This window comes from Lynx rufus, unplaced genomic scaffold (genome assembly GCF_022079265.1).
Source record: "Lynx rufus isolate CCGP_SWC_20201006 ecotype Redwood Valley unplaced genomic scaffold, mLynRuf1.p SCAF_17, whole genome shotgun sequence".
Taxonomy (NCBI): domain Eukaryota; kingdom Metazoa; phylum Chordata; class Mammalia; order Carnivora; family Felidae; genus Lynx; species Lynx rufus.
The window spans coordinates 30,493,668-30,511,237 of NW_025814831.1; the positions used below are offsets into that span (position 1 = coordinate 30,493,668).

The window sequence follows — 17,570 nt, forward strand, 5'->3', positions numbered from 1 at the left end:
TAATGAAAGATAGCAGCAGACATTGGGTATAGTGAGGAAGAAGATACCCCTGTGGTTTAGGCTGATCCCATAAACAGACAGACTTTTCTTCTTAGTTGCAAACAGGGAGTGTTAACGTGACAAAAAAAAATCTCCACAACGAGGATCGAAGACCAGGAGAATGGAGGCATTTCTCTCCATGCAAAGAAACCTGTCCAAGCCTTTTCAGCCATCTCCTAGGAACTGAGAATGGTTTCAGTGCTTGACACTAGGTGCCGTTCTCGCAAGCTTTGTTTTTAAGATCATGTCCTAAGATTTTTCTTTGCCTTTGAATGAGGACCTTCAGCAGGGGTGGCTTATGAAGATCTTAAGCCTCAAGACGTGCTCACTAACTCACCATTCAACCTATCTTTGGCATGAGGCGAGGCTAAGTGTCCAGTTCTGTTTCTAGGTGCTTGAAGTCTGCTGATGAACTAGTCCTGAGTTTTCTCCATGTCAATGAGTCTGGACTTTAGGGAGATGAGGCCGAGTAAGAGTGGACCCTTGTGTACCTGCCAAGATGTTCATCAGAGTGCCCAGAAGCATCCTCAATGTCCTTCCTGGAAGGAGATTTCCTTCTTTGTTTTTTCTTTTCAGGGACAGGAGGAATATCTCCTGAATAAGAGCATCTTTCCCAAGGGCAAGGCCTAGGCATTGGCCATTCTCTCCCTCTCATTCCACCAATGTTTATGGTTGCTACCTGCTGTTTGAGCCTAAGCCCTGAGGGCTGATTGTTCAGTGATGAGAGAAGTTTACTTGACTAGTAGGCCTTCTAGATGCTTTGCTCATCCAGGGAATGCCATCAGAGGAGCAAGGGTAGTTTCTGTAAAAACACAGAGATGGGTTTTGCAAATATTGCAAAAATCAAACTAAACCCTGGATGGCTTGCAAGGTATTAGAACTGTTGAACTGAAGAGGATCAAAAAGAAAACCTTGCCCAATTTAATCACTTCGTTGTAACAAGGCCTCATATCCTAGACTTGATATTCTTTCCGGAGCAGATTCTGTCACGCCATGGGAGAAGAGGGGCCAGTAGAAGCTCATGGCAGTCAAAAATCGGATTTTTTTTTTTTTTAATGTTCCTATAGCCCAGAAAGGACCGGATGGGACAGTCATTCCCAACAACTACTGTGACTTCTGCTTGGGGGGCTCTAACATGAACAAGAAGAGCGGGCGGCCTGAGGAGCTGGTATCCTGTGCGGACTGTGGACGCTCTGGTGAGTGTGGCCCCTACCTGCATCTGTGCCCATAGACCAGGACCACTTGCACCCCTCTGCTGTCTTGTGTGGGAGTTGAAGGCTCGCGTGGAGAAGTGACGGTGGTGATTTTGAGTGGAGAGGAGTTTTCAGGTCATTTTCATATTTTTCTTCTTTGAGTTTTAAGAACCAAAATGATGCCCTGAGATGGAACAAAAAGGGAAAGGAGTCTTTGGCTTGTGTCTGGCCTTTCCACGAGGTGGCTGTTTCTTTGTGTGTGTTGTGGACAGCAGGGAGGTAGTGTCCGGGAAAGACCCAGAGGCACGGGCCACATGCCTCCTTGTGTCGGATGATGCGCACATAACGAGAAGATGCGTTTGTTCTATGGAAATGCCGGGGGCGAACTGGAAGAGTGTGGAAGCATGACCATAGGGAGAGCAGCCACATCTTGAATTGCGGGAGTCTGAGACCCCTGGGCTCATGGGCAGCTGCGTAAATACCACCTCCATTGGCCACTCATCCCATTTTCTCATATAAAATAGACAAAAGAGACCCTGATAGATCAAGGGAGCAAAAGGACAGGTATTCTCAGGGCTAATCTGGAATCGATTTGGCGTGTTTTGAAATTTTCATCTTTAACCTCTCCAAAGACTAAAATGACCAAAAAAGACAATGGTCTTATCCTTTCATTCTCAACATGAGTTCAGGTCTTCAAGTTTTGTTCAAGTTGTTGTGTTTTTCAACTCTAACCAAACCATTATTTTTGGCTGGTCATGATGGGTTGGTGCTACCTATTTTTCATATTGTTTTATGTCCCAGCTGAGCCAAAGCACAAGGCAGGGAGGAGAAAAGATCTCAGATTCATCTTTAGTCTGATCCATTGCTGACTAGTAGGCGAAATACAGTTCAGTTGGGTGGTTCGTGCTAGCAGTGAGAAGTCATTGCTCCTTTCCATATTTATTTCTCCCCAGGGTCTTTCCTGGGCCGAGTCCCAAGGGAAGTACTGAGATGACCACACCTGGGTTTACTACAACAACTCAGTTCTTCCCTTGCTTGGTTGCAAACCTTTTATATTTGGGTTTTGGGTTGTTTAGGGATCCAGACTGACTTGAGTAGCAACTCAGTAATTGAAAAAGGACCATGGTTTCCATTGCACATACCCTCACGGAACTCTTAAGGACCTGACAGGGTGGCCTGTCTGTGTTCATTTGTTTTCCAAACCTAATACCTAATGTTGAACTTTTTACTCTACCGTTGCCAGCTTAGAAGAGAGGGCTGTTATGACACTGGACTCTGGGTTTTAAATACTCAAAAGAAAACGAATAGTTTTAGAAATACTTAAAGAAAACGCAACAAGCGAAATGCAATTCAGTGTTTTTTAAAAGCAAATGATCAGACGGACTCTCTATTGCCAGGAGCAAAGTCACCTGGCGGAGTGATAGGCAGAATGTGACGGACTGTTACGCGTTTGGGGTGCATTAGAGAGGGAGGCTTCAGAATTCTCACTGCAAACTACTATAATTTTCCCCATTCCTTTCCTACAAAAGATGGGGTACTTGAATCTGATCCGTGGGGGACCAAAAGTGGGCAGCCGGTATTGTCTGTCCAAAGCCTCTCTCCTCACAGCCTTTATTCAGCTTTTTCTTCCCAGGATCTGTCTGCTATGTGACTCAGGGGGCCATTTGGTACCAGCCTAGGTGTTCTCATTGCATTTGCCAATTTTGGTGGATGATTTAGTCAAGGTCTGACTCTGATGTTCCTGAAATAGTCAATACCTTGGGAGTAAACAGGTGGCGTTAGCCCATGAGATACGCTTGTTAAGGCAGGTGGGCGAATACTTCTCTAGGGCCTCCTTGGAGTCCTTCCAAAGGAAGACTGTGAAGCTCAGAAAAACTCTTTCCCTTCCCATCTACTCCACTACCTCTGTTTCCTGGGGAGAAAGTGAGATTCCTGAAATTGACACCATCAGTGAAACATCGTGACCTCATTTGGGGGCAGTCCTGGGGCCCATTTACAAGGGGAGTAAGTTTAAACCTGAGTTTTATAGATTTCAGGATACTGTATTTTATTAGGCTTTATAAACCCCTATTTCCTGCTTTTTTAGTGCTCTGAGGCAGATATGACAACTCTGGACTTTCTGGAGTAACTAAGACCTGGGCATGTTTAGCGGCTGGAGTATGTGTGTTTACCCGCACGCGTGCACGTGTGTGCACACAGCTGTATATGTGCATGCTCACGGATGCAGGTGCAGATCACAGAAATTTCCTCCAGTCGTTAAAGAAAATGAGAGACTTTCTTATTACCTACCACTTATCAGACTTTGCAACTTCTTCGTGCTTTCAGTGCAAATGAACTACATGGTGTAAGGGCAGAATTGAAAGGGTGCGGAAACAATGGGATTAGAAGCGGGTAAAAATAAAAATAAAATAAAAATAAAAATAAAAATAAAAATAACCACCTCGAATGGGTTATCTGACAGTAATACCTTTGTAAAGCTGACTGTCAAAGTGAAGGACACACAATGTTCAAAGAGAAACACCAACCGAAAACACCAAAGAAATACCAACCAGGCTTAAAAACCACCAAGGAAACTCACTGTCTGGGGCGGGGTTGAGCGAGCGTGCATGCATATGTGTGCATACGGAAGAGGAGAAAGAAAGACCACGGTTGAATCTGTCGCTGTCAGAGCTGTGGACGTATATATTCTGGTAGAGATGGTGCTTTTCTGGGAGGGGGAGGAATCCTTTTCCCTGGAAACGCTGGCTTTGTCCCGTTACCCTAATTCCCTATCACCAGGTGATACACCCAGCTAATCCCTCCTGGTGTGAAATGGTTTATGATCTTGCTATTAAGAGTAACATTGTAAGAATGTAATAAGAGTATTAATGATGCTGTCTGTTGCTTAACCCATGTGCTGATATATTCATCATACATGTCAGCTCATTTGGGAGGAGAAGGCAGGAAGGAGGAGGCAGCGGCCGCAGCACGCACCACGGAGGACTTATTCGGTTCCACATCAGAAAGTGACACGTCAACTTTCCACGGCTTTGATGAGGACGATTTGGAAGAGCCTCGCTCCTGCCGAGGACGCCGCAGTGGCCGGGGTTCACCCACAGCAGATAAAAAGGGCAGTTGCTAAACCCACGGACCAGACTCTCTGGGCGACTAGCCGCCACCCTCTGACTTTGGTCGTTATTCTGGGTCTGATATATATTTTTTTTCAATGAAAGTCAACTTTAGGTTTTCCCTCCATCCTTGCTTTCTCCTGTCTCCTTCCTCGCATCCTTTCCCCCTTCCCCTCTGTTCTGGGTATGTACAACCGAAGCACAAACCACTGAAACAAAGCAGAACAAAAGAGCAGGATAACAGTCCTTCAGAGAGATGGCATCATGAAGTACTGTTTATTTTCCATAGAAATGGGAAGTTAGGTGGATTGTCTCTCTTTGGGGGGGAGGGGATCTTTCTGACACGAGCAGAGTCGATTTCCTCAGTTTTCCCATTTATTGGCAAAATGAAGAGAGGAGGAACATTGGGTTTGGAAACAAAGAACGAATAACATTAAAAATTATTATTTATGTATTCTAGCTATTATTAGAAATGGACCTTTTTTTGAGAGAGAGAGAGAGAGAGAGAGCGAAGGGAAATCAAAGCAATTGAAGTGATATCCTGCTTGGGAGAGAGCCGCTGGGGGAGGGGTTGATTCAAGGACACCTAGTCAGGAGGATTTCCTCGCCTGCAGATGATGGCACTTTCTGTACCCCACGGAGTGTGTGGCTCCCTACGGCAGACCCCCTCCCCATTTCTGCTCCCTGACCTTTCCATCTTCCTCCCTGCTTGCGAGAAAATGTCAGCAGCTCCTGGGAAGTCTGGGCCTCCGTGTGGCCTCCCTCCAGCGCCTCCTGGGCTCCTCCCCTCCGCCAGCATAGCCGCTGTGGTGTTGTTGCTGGGTTTTTCCTCACTTTCCTCCTGGCGAAGAGCAATTTCCAAATGCAGGAATGGAATATAAACAGAAAGTCATGGACTCAGCGGTGACAAAGCAACCCGAGGCCGCGCTCATGGAAGAAAGAATGATACCTCACAGTATATTTCCCTCTCCCCTTGGCCCCTGTTTACAAACATAAATTCCCGTTGGATGATCAAGTCTCCCGTGTCTCTTCTTCTATTTTTTTTTTTATAGTGCCCTCCAGGCACTTTGTTTTATGTTTCCAATAGCACCTCCTGAAATAAACCAAAGCAACACTTGCTCAAGGTCCCTGGGGCGATGGAGAAGACCATCACCTTGTCGGCAGTCCCAAGAACGAACAGCTGTGCAGTCCTAGTCAAAAGGTATGTCTTAGCTGGCCTGTCTTACAGTGAGGGCAAAACCATCATAGTTGGTTTTTTTTTGTTTGTTTTTTGTTTGATCTTTTTTTTTTTTTTCCCTTCTTTCTTTCCTTTTCCTCCCCCCGGCTTGTCTTTTGTTTTTCTGGGTTCCCACCGCCATGTTAGCGTGGGTGTGGCTACCGGCGTGTCCTCCGCCTGGCCCTCTGCTTTCTGTGTGTGCATGCTTACCCACGTGGGCCCGGGCCTCGTGTGGGTTCTGAGGCTTGCTTGGACGATGGGATGGGCCCTCTACGGAGAATGGTGGGCTCCTGGCTTCTGGCTTCGACCATCAGAGAAAATGGCTGGGGGAAGTGCTTGGCTAAGTCTGCCTCCTTTGGCTGCACCTGGCAGGTGGAGTCCAGGGATCGGAGGTCGGAGCTGGCTGCTGTACTCGGGTGGAATGAAGCGAGTTCGGCCATACGGGGTCTGCATGTCCAGGGTGGTATTCCTTGCTCCACGTTCCCGTTTTACAGCCAAGGGGATGAGTCCAAATTAAAGAGGATCTCTGATTAGGAAAATACTCAGCTGAGCTGATCTGAAGATTCTGAACTTCTTCGGATCAGTGTGGTCAGGGTCTCCAGCCTCCATGGGAGCACAGGTCCAGAGACATGGGCACTGCCATTTGGCTTGGGTTGGGAGATCCAAGTAGCTGCCCAGGCAACAGGCTGCTTGCAAGGGTTTGGGAAGATCTGCTCTGACAATCCGGGCTTTGCAGATCTTCCTGAATTAGACCTCTCATTAAAATAACAAACCAACCGAACAAAAGCAAAGACTAAGCAAAGAAACCCACAAATGGACTCTTTGTGCTTCCCTGGTAGCCTGAGACAGAAGGGACTCCTACTTTTCTCCTGCTTGAAATGTGTAAGAGCTGACCTGGGCATTTGCTCTCAGTTGTGAGAGGACAGAACAACCTCACCCACTTTGGGGGTGTTCTGCCTCATCTGCGTGTGGCCCTGTTCCTAGCAAATACGGAAGAAACCTCCTGTGCTGTAATATTCCTGCATGCTCACGTGTGTGAAAAAGCCCATGTAGTTGGTTCCAGTTGGTTTCTGCTGAGGATGCAGCCTGCTCTTCCTGTCATTCTCCTCCTTGTCATCTGTTCTGTTACTTTGACTTAGCTGTTGGGTTCATAGCATTGTAACTTGCTCTCATTGATGAAGTGTGAGCTTCCAAGTTAATAAAAATATGTCCAACCGATCTATACTATCATTTGAAATCCGTATAGTTGTTTGTAGTCCTAAAATTTTCAATGACAGCTTGCCTTTGAACTGGAAGTTAAAAAAAAAAAATCGGCTAAATTTAAATTACAAAAAGCCACCTAGTTTCGGAGTTCTAGCTTGGGGCTCGGAAGGAGAACCAAAATGAACTGTCTACACAAGGCAAACTCCCATGGAAAGATTTATCCAAGGATGGCTATTGCTTATCTATTTTAATTTTACTAGCAGAGCTTGGGCTTCAGTTTCTCCTTTTGGGGGTAGTAGATGTCCTCATCTTTCTCATTTGGTGTGGCCAGCCAAGCGTAGTAATGTGGCGTAGCATTGCCTGAGCTCCTTGTCTCACCTTGCTTGTAGTATCTTCCAACAGACTCAGTCAGAATTTACATCCTTTAAAAAAACAAAAAGGAACTGGAGGGCACTTTGAAGATGATCCAGTTCAAGTCTTCCACTTTTCAGTTGAGAAAGATCAATCCAGAGAGGTTGAGTGAGGTTTGAGAGAGTGGCATGCACGTGGCTTTGAAGACAAATGTCTTAAGGTGAAGGAAGGAAACTCAGAGGAGGCACAGGAGGCGGGGAGCTGGCTGTCATGGGTTTTCAAATGCCTTGATGGTTGATGTTATACTTTATCCCCTTTTCTCTACATAATGATGGCCAATATTTATGTATCAGGCATTTTCTGAGTGTTTTCTTTTTTTTTTTTTTTTTTTAATTTTTTTTAATGTTTATTTATTTTTGAGACAGAGAGAGACAGAGCATGAATGGGGGAGGGTCAGAGAGAGAGGGAGACACAGAATCTGAAGCAGGCTCCGGGCTCTGAGCTGTCAGCACAGAGCCCGACGTGGGGCTCGAACTCATGGACCGTGAGATCATGACCTGAGCCGAAGTCGGACGCTTAACCGACTGAGCCACCCAGGCGCCCCTCTGAGTGTTTTCTTTAGGATAGTTCATTTAATCCTCATGATTACCCCATGAAGTAGGTGCTTGTGTTAGCCCCAGTTTACAGATACGGAAACTGAGGCTTAGTAATAAGGTTAAGAAATGTACCTAAGCCCTCACAGATTTCGATCCCTGGCAACCCTTGTACTGTGCTGCCACTTGCACATACCTATGTATGGAATATAGGAATATAGATAGGTTAATATTTTTTTATTTATAATTTTTGAAGTTTGAATATCGTTATTTTATTTTTTATTAAACATTTTTTTTAAATGTTTTACTTATTCTTGGGAGAGAGAGAGAGACAGAGCATGAGCGAGGGAGGGGCCGAGAGAGAGAGGGACACAGAATCCGAAGCAGACTCCAGGCTCTGAGCTGTCAGCACAGAGCCCGACGTGGGGCTCGAACTCACGAGCCGCGAGATCATGACCTGAGCCGAAGTCAGACGCTCAACCGACTGAGCCACCGAGGCGCCCTCATTAGTTTATTTTAAAATAGAGACACGGACATCATGAAAGCTTTCAGAACTTCAGTGGAATGGGCAGCTTCACGTGATGCCATTTAAGTAGTTATTTATTTCAATCTGCATACTTTCCAACAATGTCATCCACTGTCTCTAAATAAAAAATAATCCTTCTCATCTAGAGCTACTCTGGTGCTTCTGTATTCTGGGAGAAGAAGTTTATTTCCAACTTTTATGCTAACTGGGTGAATCTCTCAACCCTTTCCTTTAGAGCCTGATCCAATAGCTCCTACAGTTGCTTGTAATACTTTTCCTTGAGCTCTTTCTGGAACTATAATGCCTCCTTTGATTATGGTTTAATTGGCTCTCCTTTCAACTAATACTCCTTTTCCAACGAATACTTCCTCAAAGAGGGGAAGATATAGATAGATGGATGGCTGATGGATAGATAGATAGATAGATAGATAGATAGATATCCCTCACTTTTTCTCAGGTCCAACCAAAGAAAGGGACATTTGTAATGAATACAGTTTTAAAAGATAACCTTATTAAAAGCAATTTCAAGCCTGAAGAGTAGACAATTAGACTGCCCAAAGTACAATCCCAGTTAAAATTCTGTGCAGAATGTCACAGAGAACTCATCTTCAAAACCATCATTTCTAGACATTCCCTCTTGATGCCTATTAGGAATGAAGTCCCCCGTGTGTGTGTGTGTGTGTGTGTGTGTGTGTGTGTGTGTGTGACCTCAGGAGTTGCAAGAGCTGTGTGAGCAGTGAACACATCTATTGTTTTGTTGTTGCTTTTGTTAAATGAGTAGCACTGCTCAAGTTCCATATAAAAAAAAATTAGTCATCAAGATGAAAACGATCTGACTAGTTTCCTTTGTCCTCAGCTCAGGAAAGCACCACCCAGAATGCTTCAGAAGTGTCACCTAATTTTTTTCGTCTTAACCCAAAGATAGGAGAACCAAAGATACAGAACTTTCTAAATTTGTTACAACCTTCAAATCCCCTGGGGAGAACTGTTGATGTAAAAGTGATGACTCTTGCTGTCTGTCTGATGTTTTTTCCCGCCTAGAACAATCTAATCCTTTATTTCTGTTACTGAGACTGTAGAAATCGGGTTCTGTATTCTGTAACCCAGGGAGTGAGAAATATGCATTTAATTTTTTAAAGGTACTTTAAAGTCAGTAATGCAATTTGCTACTGGTATTTTAGAGAGAAGGATTTAATAAAAATATGATGTTCACATCAATTGTACCCCTTTAAACCTTCCTGCTTACTGTGCATCCCTCTCTGCACCTAATGGGCTGCAGCCTGCGATTGCCTTTATATAGCACTTGAGGGAACACAAGATCATTACTCGGGGAGAGAACTAAAAGCTGTTTGGAGGTACTCACTTCATGGTGGAATAAAATTAATTAATATTATCCCAATATGCCTCCTGTTACATCTGATGAATATGATCTTGAACTTGTACTTAAAGTTTGAACAGGCTCATATATTAGGAATTTTTCCACAGGAGATTTGGTTTAGCCTTTGGAAGTGAAGTGAATTGTGTTGTATACTTTTGGAGGGAGGCATTTTTGATCTAGTGAGTAGAAACCTAGAGTAGAAATAAAAAGTTCTGGGTTCTGGACTCAGTCCCTGTGTGAGTTTGTTGCCATGAATCTCTGCATCAATTTCTCTATCCTTAGCACATGGATTTTTTTTTACCCTATCATAATATATAACCAATATTATCTCATGATGATTCTTAAAGCAATCCTGTGGGGTAGGATAGATGTCATTCATTCCCATTTTACTGATGAGGAAACAGACTGATCACGTTAGGTGACTGTCTGAAGTTCCAGGCTCAGGAAACGGTGTTTGAGTCTCCTAATAATCTTTCCACAGTCTACACTGACTTCTCCGTTGATCATAGTTTGAAGATTTCTTGAGTAAAAGGAGTCAAGGGCTTTTGAGGTCTTTTCATTCAAGACCTTATTGGGTTGAAAGGAGGTATTCGATGCTGTAAAAATAAAATAAAACAAAACCCAACCTATGATCACATCAGAACCCTGCTGAAAAGTAGCAGTATTGAAGTCCTTATGAACTTTCCCAAGGAACTAAGGTTGAGTTTCTTACGTGGTCAATGTTTTGATGGTGACATCAGGGTGGGGGTGAGGGTGGAAGTGATGAGGTGGAGGGAATGAACACTTCACATGCCTGAGTGCCTCTAACACTAAAGAATTGAATTATATGGTACTGTGGTGCTTAATAAAAGTGATTTCTGACCATTTTCTCAAAATAACAGTACAGGAAAAACCATTCTGCTTGATTGATTTACAAAACAGTTGAGAATGATGGAAGGTCCCCTTCAGAACTGAGTTATTAGCTAAAAAGCTTTGGCAGTTAGGTTTACAAAGTATCTCAATACTGACCCTCAACCAATGAGTAAGACTTAAACATTTCTTAATTTTGAAATAATCTCAGATTTTACAGAGAAACTCACACAAATGATACAAAGAATTTCTATGTACTCTGTACTTAGATTCTTCAGATAATCTCAGTACCATGATCATGATCAGGAAATTAACGTTGATGCAATGCCTCACAATCTACAGGCCTTATACAGATTCTTCCAGTAGTTACACCGATGTCTTCTTTCTAGTCCAGGATTCATCTAGGATCACACATCGTATTTAGTTGTCATGTCCTCTTAACGCCCTTTAATCTGTAGTCATTAGTTCCATAGTCTTTCCTTATCTTTCATACCTTGATGCTTTTTGAAGACTACTGGGTAATCAATTTATAGAAGCCCTTCACTTCAGGTTTGTGTACTGTTTTCTAAGAGTTAACAGTCAGGTTATGAATTCGGGTGAGAGTGCCACAGAAATGATGTTGCATCCTTCTCAGGGCCTCCTATCAGGGAGTGTATGATTGATGTCTCCCACTATTGGTGATTCAGACCCTTGTCCTTTCAGCTCAGGTTCAGGAGGAACCTGTGTTTATGCACTTGGGATGTGAATACTTTCTTTCATATATACCTTTGTTTATTTAACAACTAGAGACTGAATAGCATCTACGCGTATGACTGTTCAGCCCTGTGAAGGATAGGATGAAATTAAACATGGGGCCAATAGAATTGGTGTCCGCTGGATTTTTAGCAATCTAGTTGGGCAGACTAGATATTTGCAAGTAGTTAAAAATGTATAAGAGCATCATGGGGTGATATGTAGTTATTTTTGCTGGGGACCACTATGGTCAGGGAGATTTTCTTGGACGAAGTCATCCAGATCAACTAAGAGCTCCAGATTGGCTAGTGCTATTTACTGTGTTGGCAAGAATGTCTGTTGTCAGAGAGAATGGAGATGGAACTGAACAAAAGGCAAAGCTGGGGGTCGCCACCCAAACCATGTAAGATGGCGAAAATTATAATGCGAACATATGCTTCAGTATCGTTCTGTAGTATTTTGTTCATGCTACTAGTTTAGGGCTTATTATAACATGACTGTTTGTAGTCTTTCTCATCAAACAGATGATGTGTTCCTTGAGGGCAAAGATGATGTCATTCGTGTCCCTCAGACAGTGCCTGACACCATTGTGCCATAATTATTTGTTGAAATAAACTGAGCACTGAGCAATGCTTCTGAGCTGATTAGTGGAAGGATTTAGTGTCTCATTCCATACATAGGGGATGCTCAATAAATACTGTGGACAGAAATGTTAGAGAGGTCCTATCTGGACACAGCATCCATTGGTCAAGTCAGAGGGGGTAGAAGAGATCCAGGAGCCAGTAAAGGAGCGATGGGGGGTTAGGAGGAAGAATGAGAGTGTGAGGACCAGAGTCCGGGGGGGGGGGGAAGTTGAGGACATGTGGAGGGATGGAAAAGTAGCCTCCTTGAAGGGGATTGAGGTGCAGCGGGACATTTTCAATGGCCTGCAGTTGGCCCAGCCAGAGGAAATGAAGGAGAAAATAGATGTTAGGAGCACAGAGTTGGGAACCAACCAGCTATTTTCCAGGTAGCTTAAATGGAACAAAAGAAGAAAAGTGTGTGTGTGTGTGTGTGTGTGTGTGTGTGTGTGTGTGTGTGTTTTGGGGGGCCAAGGATGAAAATTTGAGGAAACTGGAGGGTCATGAAGGTATGATTATGAGACAGACTCAGTAGAAGAGTGGTAGGTGATATCTGACTGGAGGGGTCGGGGGCACTGGGAGAGGGACAGAAACACTCCTGGCAGGGAGTGAAAATTTGGGTGCCCAACAAGAGTACACTTGGCAGACATCTGTGGGGGCTCTGAAGGCCAACTAATTTTATCAGAGGAGCGAAGGGGCTAGAGGCAGGTGGGACAGCGAAGAGATGAGCACTAGTGATGAGGACTGGGTCTGGGAAAGGACACCCAGATGTCTCACATCTGAGAGGTGAGACAGTGGAAGGGCATGGGATGGGATGGAGGGGAAGGAAATAGGAGAAGAGGTCAGGGGAGGGCTTGGTGGTGGGTAGAAATGAGGCTCTTCTCAGCCACCCCTTGAAAACATAAGTATACAGATAGAGTCTCAGTTTTGGAAGTGCTTCTATACCAGTCCTGTGCCCCTGACCAGTGAGTAAGGCCTTAGGTACTACAAAGAAAGATGGGGGATGGAGGAGTTCAACTTGGAGGAGGCTGAGCCACTCATTTGGTTTTGAGGTTTGTTCCCTGCTACCTTGGCCATTTTCCAGTTGGGCCCCTCCTTCCTTTCCTCTCTCCCTTGCCACCCAGCCCAACGTGACATGGGCACTGTTTAGGGGCACGCATCTCTGCCTTCAGGGACTGCTTCTGGGGTGAAATGTGATAATACTTGGTTTTATTGCTTCCTCCTTTGTGCAGACTGCTCCATTCCAAAGCCTAAAATAACTTAGCAGATTTCATTTCAGCTAGAAGCCAAATCCATTCCTGGTTGGTACTCATCCTGGCTAAAGGACCCACCAGGATTGAACTGCCACCAGGTTCCAAGGCTGACAGTTGGGATCACTGGTCTAGTTGAGGACTGGAATGGATCTTTTGGCTTGGTTCTCTCCCTGAGTAATTCTGACTCCCTGGAATCACTTGGGGTCGGAGGTGAGGGTGTGTGTGTGAAGCAGTGTCCTTTGGGCCTGAGGCCAAATGGGGCATCGGTTGGGGTTTTTGTAATTGCCACTCGTCCTACACCACAGAACAACTCATTTCCACTTAGGTGACAGGCAGACAGATTGCATCGTAACGGTCCTTCTGGGGCATTTTAACAGTGAAAAGATTCAGCTTCCAAGTAGAGGAGAAAAAAATGATAGATTTTGCCAGCATCCGGTTTTGTCTACTACACCACCTAGGATTTGAAAATCCAGCTGTGTCCCCTCTGTTTCTTGTGTCAGTTGGTTGCCCAAGTGCAGCTGACCTGCCCTATTTCTGGCTGATCTCGTGCTGCTGATGCTCAGGGCACAGGAGACACGAGCCAGATTCTCCTTGCACATAGCCATGGTCTCATTAGCATGGCCGTAGGTAGTATGTTCTCTTTCTTTCTTCTTTTGTTTTTCTTTTCAGTTCATTTCATTTCCACCACCCCCTTCATTTTAATCTTTCCTTTTTTTAGGTAGTTGTCCTGTGCTGTTGTTTTTTGTTTTATCTTTCGTTGCCTTTCCCTCTGCAGTCAACTCTATGACCTGGGGACTCCGGCATCCTTCAAGCAAGCCATTTCTGAAGAAGGTGAAAAGGAGCCACGTTGATTTGCGCCTCCTCCTCCTTGTCCTCCTCCTCCTCTTCCTCTTCCCTTGCCCGGCCCCCTCCTGCGCGTGTGTTTCAGCCAACACAGGAGCCTGGATTGTGGAAAAGCCTCCAGCGCAACTCAGCTCAGCTCAGCTCAGAGAAGTCTTGGGAATGGCCTAAGTGTGTGCAATAAGAAGATATATATATTTTTTTCCTTTTTAAAATCCTTCATTACATTTTCTTTAAGTGTCTCTGAGAAAGTACCCAGGTCAGACTGGAAGTGCTCTACCGTAGAAATAACTGAACATGAACAAACTATCGGAAAAAAAAAAAAGAGTTAACTATTTTATTTATTTCAATATTTAAAAGAAAAAAGTGCTGGCGTGGCACAGTATTTTTGTTTAAAGTACCTTCTACTTCAAAAGTTAAAAGCAATTTTGTGAAGACACGAAATCAAAAGAGTTACTTAATGTTAAATAAAGACTTCATATTAACGCTAAGGAAAAAGACCCCACATTTTTAATGAGAAAATAAAGATCAACTCTGCTCTCTCGGGCTTTTAAAAAAGCCATTCATGTATGTGCTTTAGGTATTTTTATTTCTGCCAGTTGGATGTGGTAAGTGAGGAGTGATTGGTTTTTTTCTTCTTCAAAATTCTGTTGGAGGCATTGGTGATGTTACATGGTTATGTGTTAAGACGTGACAGAAATAAATTAGCCACAAAGGCTATCAGCAGTCTCTCCCTACTCCCCAGAAAACTCCCTCCCCCCCCCCACATAGGCAAACCCCATTCATCTGGATGTCAAGAAACAGCTCGACTCCTGGTTGTCATGTCTGACGAGGCCTAGTTCAGAAAAGAATTCCATCTAGTGACTAACTATCTCTGCGAGTTCAACATTTTCAAACACAGACAGCTTTGTTTAAAATAATGCAGCGAAGAAAGAGGAAAAAAAAAAAGACAACAAAATAAGCATCAGCTGAGATGATACTAATTTGGTCACCTAACAACTTCCAGAGGAGACTTCTACTGAGCAGGCTTTGGGGTGGCCTAAGGTTCTAGAGTGTCCCCAAGGGCAAGGAAGGCCAACCTGAATGATGGAAACCTCAAATTCAGCTGCTGGTGGGGGTAAAGGAGAAAGACACGTGTTCTAACATGTCCTTTTATGGTCGTGTGGGTAGAAGTGAACGTGCTGGCCTGTGTGATTCAACACGGTGTCTGTGGCCTGGCGAAGGAGCTCGGTTGATCGGCAGGGCCACTCGATTCTATTCCAGCTCTTCTCCGTGTCCATGATCTTGAGTGTCCCCCACTTGTAAGCGGAGTCCCAATAATGAATGCATAATGTAACACTGGATGTTCTCATCAGCAACAGTCCTTGAGTGCCAGTGTTACCAAAATGGTTCTTAGCCTGAGAATCTCTCTTTTGCCTTTGAAAGGGGAGACTGGATGGGCACAGACCTCCTGCTAGCCCTTTCAGCTTTCTCATTCAAGGCCAGTCCTGGGGTGGAGGGCGGGAGATCACCAAGAGTGTCTTTGTATCATTTTGTAGCCCTTTTCTGTGACGTTTTCTGATAGAAAAGGTCCCTTTTCAAAATGCTAATAATTATAATAATAACCCACTCTCCAACCAACTCCCACAAGTTACAATGTGTAGAATTGTGATAAAGCTTTGCATAATGTAGGGTTTGTATCAAATTTGTGTAAGTTTCTGTTAAATAAAAGTCTGTTTCCAATGCTCCCATAGCATCTCTGTAAATTTTCCTTTACCAACCTCATCCTACTTGAGTTTGACTTTCATACCGTCTTGAAAGGATTCTGCCCACTTGCACGTTCAAGGTGTGTTGGACCTTTTCTGTTTTATTTAGCGAACAGGGCCCAGCGTTGGTGCCGGTATCTGCTCTCTGAGTCCATAGTTGCTGTCGCCCACCCACCATCACTGCAGCCATTGTCACCCTCTCCATGGAGAGCCTGTTTATGTGTATAGACTTGATATGCCTGTCCAATGTTGCCGTTATCTCTATGCCAAGAGTAGTTTGGCATAAGAATGTGAGACTTAGTGTGTGTTTGGAAAAATCTGGGGGTTAATATTTCCATTGCGTGAAAGGTGCTCTTAGTATAGCGTCCCCAAGCGGCCAGTTGGTATGGCTATAAACCAGACCCTCTGATAGGTTTCTTCTTGTGTATGGAAGTGAATACTGTTCTCATATGGGTGCCCTAGGTCAGGTGGAACCAGACTGGCCTTTCAGGCCATGTCTTGCCCTCTGAGCATTGTCACACCGTGATATTTATTACGGACTTATAAGTTTCCCTACCAGTAAAAAGCAACCGCCCCCCCCCACCCTCCGCCAATATACCCTCCTTAAGCTTTTGTTTTCTTTTTGTTGTGGTAAAATATGCATTACATAAAATTTACCATTTTAGCGGGCAGTGGCATTGAGTGCATTCACATTGTTGCACAGCCCACCTCCATCCGCTCCAGAACTTTTTCATCTCCTGTTGAAACTCTGTCACCATTAAACAGAACTCCTCATGCTCTCCTCCTCTGAGCCCCGGGCAACCACTATTCTACTTTGTCTTTATGAATTTGGCTACTGGCGATACCTCAGATAAGTGGAATCGTATAGTGTTTGTCCTTTTGTGACTGCCTTATTTCTCTTTGCATACTGTCTTCAAGGTGTGTCTATATTGTAGCAGGTGTCAGAATTTCATTCCTTTTGAAGGCTGAGTGATATTCCCTGGTGTGCACATACCACATTTTGTTTATCCATGCATCTGTTGATAGACACTTGGTGTAAATAGGAAGTTTTGCACATTTATTAAGTATCACCCACTTCCTGAAGTGACTTAAATTTGAGACACTGGATCCAATTCAGAGGTCACCAGGGGGATTAAATATCTTCTCAGGAGGGAAATGATTGCACCCAAAATCTCCCTTCTAATTTACGCCCTCCAAAAGGGTGCCTTGATTCTGATGGGCAAACATTCTCTCCGTAAGCTGTGTCTTACCTTGTGACATACCTACCTCTTTGTAGGTATTGTCTTTTGGCTGCTTGTAGGGATAAGTTGTCTAGCATACGGATGTAGTGTCAGTGTAAATTAACTAAGGGATGGAGGAGACCCAGCAGAATCAAATGTCTTTACTGGTAGCTCATGAGGGAAGGGACTGCCTTTTTCAAATGACGGTGAATTGTTGGCAAAGCATGCACGTGCTTGATGTCTGTAGATGGTCACTGATCAAGAGGGAGGGGAAAAATATACATGTGAACCAAAGAATGACAAAGAGAAAAATCACTTTCCTCATCCGTTTGGAAACATATCAGCTCATATAAAAGGTTAGCTCTGGCGTCAAACTTGAGATGCCTACGGAGCAGGTATCTTTAATGAGTGACGATTAACAGTGCCAGGGGGAGGAGGCAGCCCTTGATGCTCAGCCTTGGGACACAGGGAGACACCAGGGAGTCGTAGGGAGTGTATAGAGCCAGACAGCATCTGTGCTCTGAGTGGGACAGCCACTACCAGCTCAGGCAGTGCTGCTTGAGGGCTTAGGGTTCTCAGGTGCCCAGGTTTTTCAAGAGGGACCAAAACTTCAAAAATTTTGGTGAGATCTCCCCAAAATGTTGGTCATAAATTGAAAACACTGAAAATCAATTTTGTGTGGACAAAACTAAATGTGAGTGCGTG

General features: G+C 44.3%; 1 protein-coding gene across 1 annotated transcript in view; it reads left to right on the top strand.

Moving 5' to 3' along the window:
- Positions 1 to 17,570, top strand: part of DPF3 (double PHD fingers 3) — a 174,552-nt gene that overhangs the window by 117,728 nt on the left and 39,254 nt on the right. Inside the window, 1 exon segment of the mRNA XM_047079406.1 lies at positions 1,107 to 1,235. Coding sequence (XP_046935362.1) covers positions 1,107 to 1,235 — 129 coding nt within the window.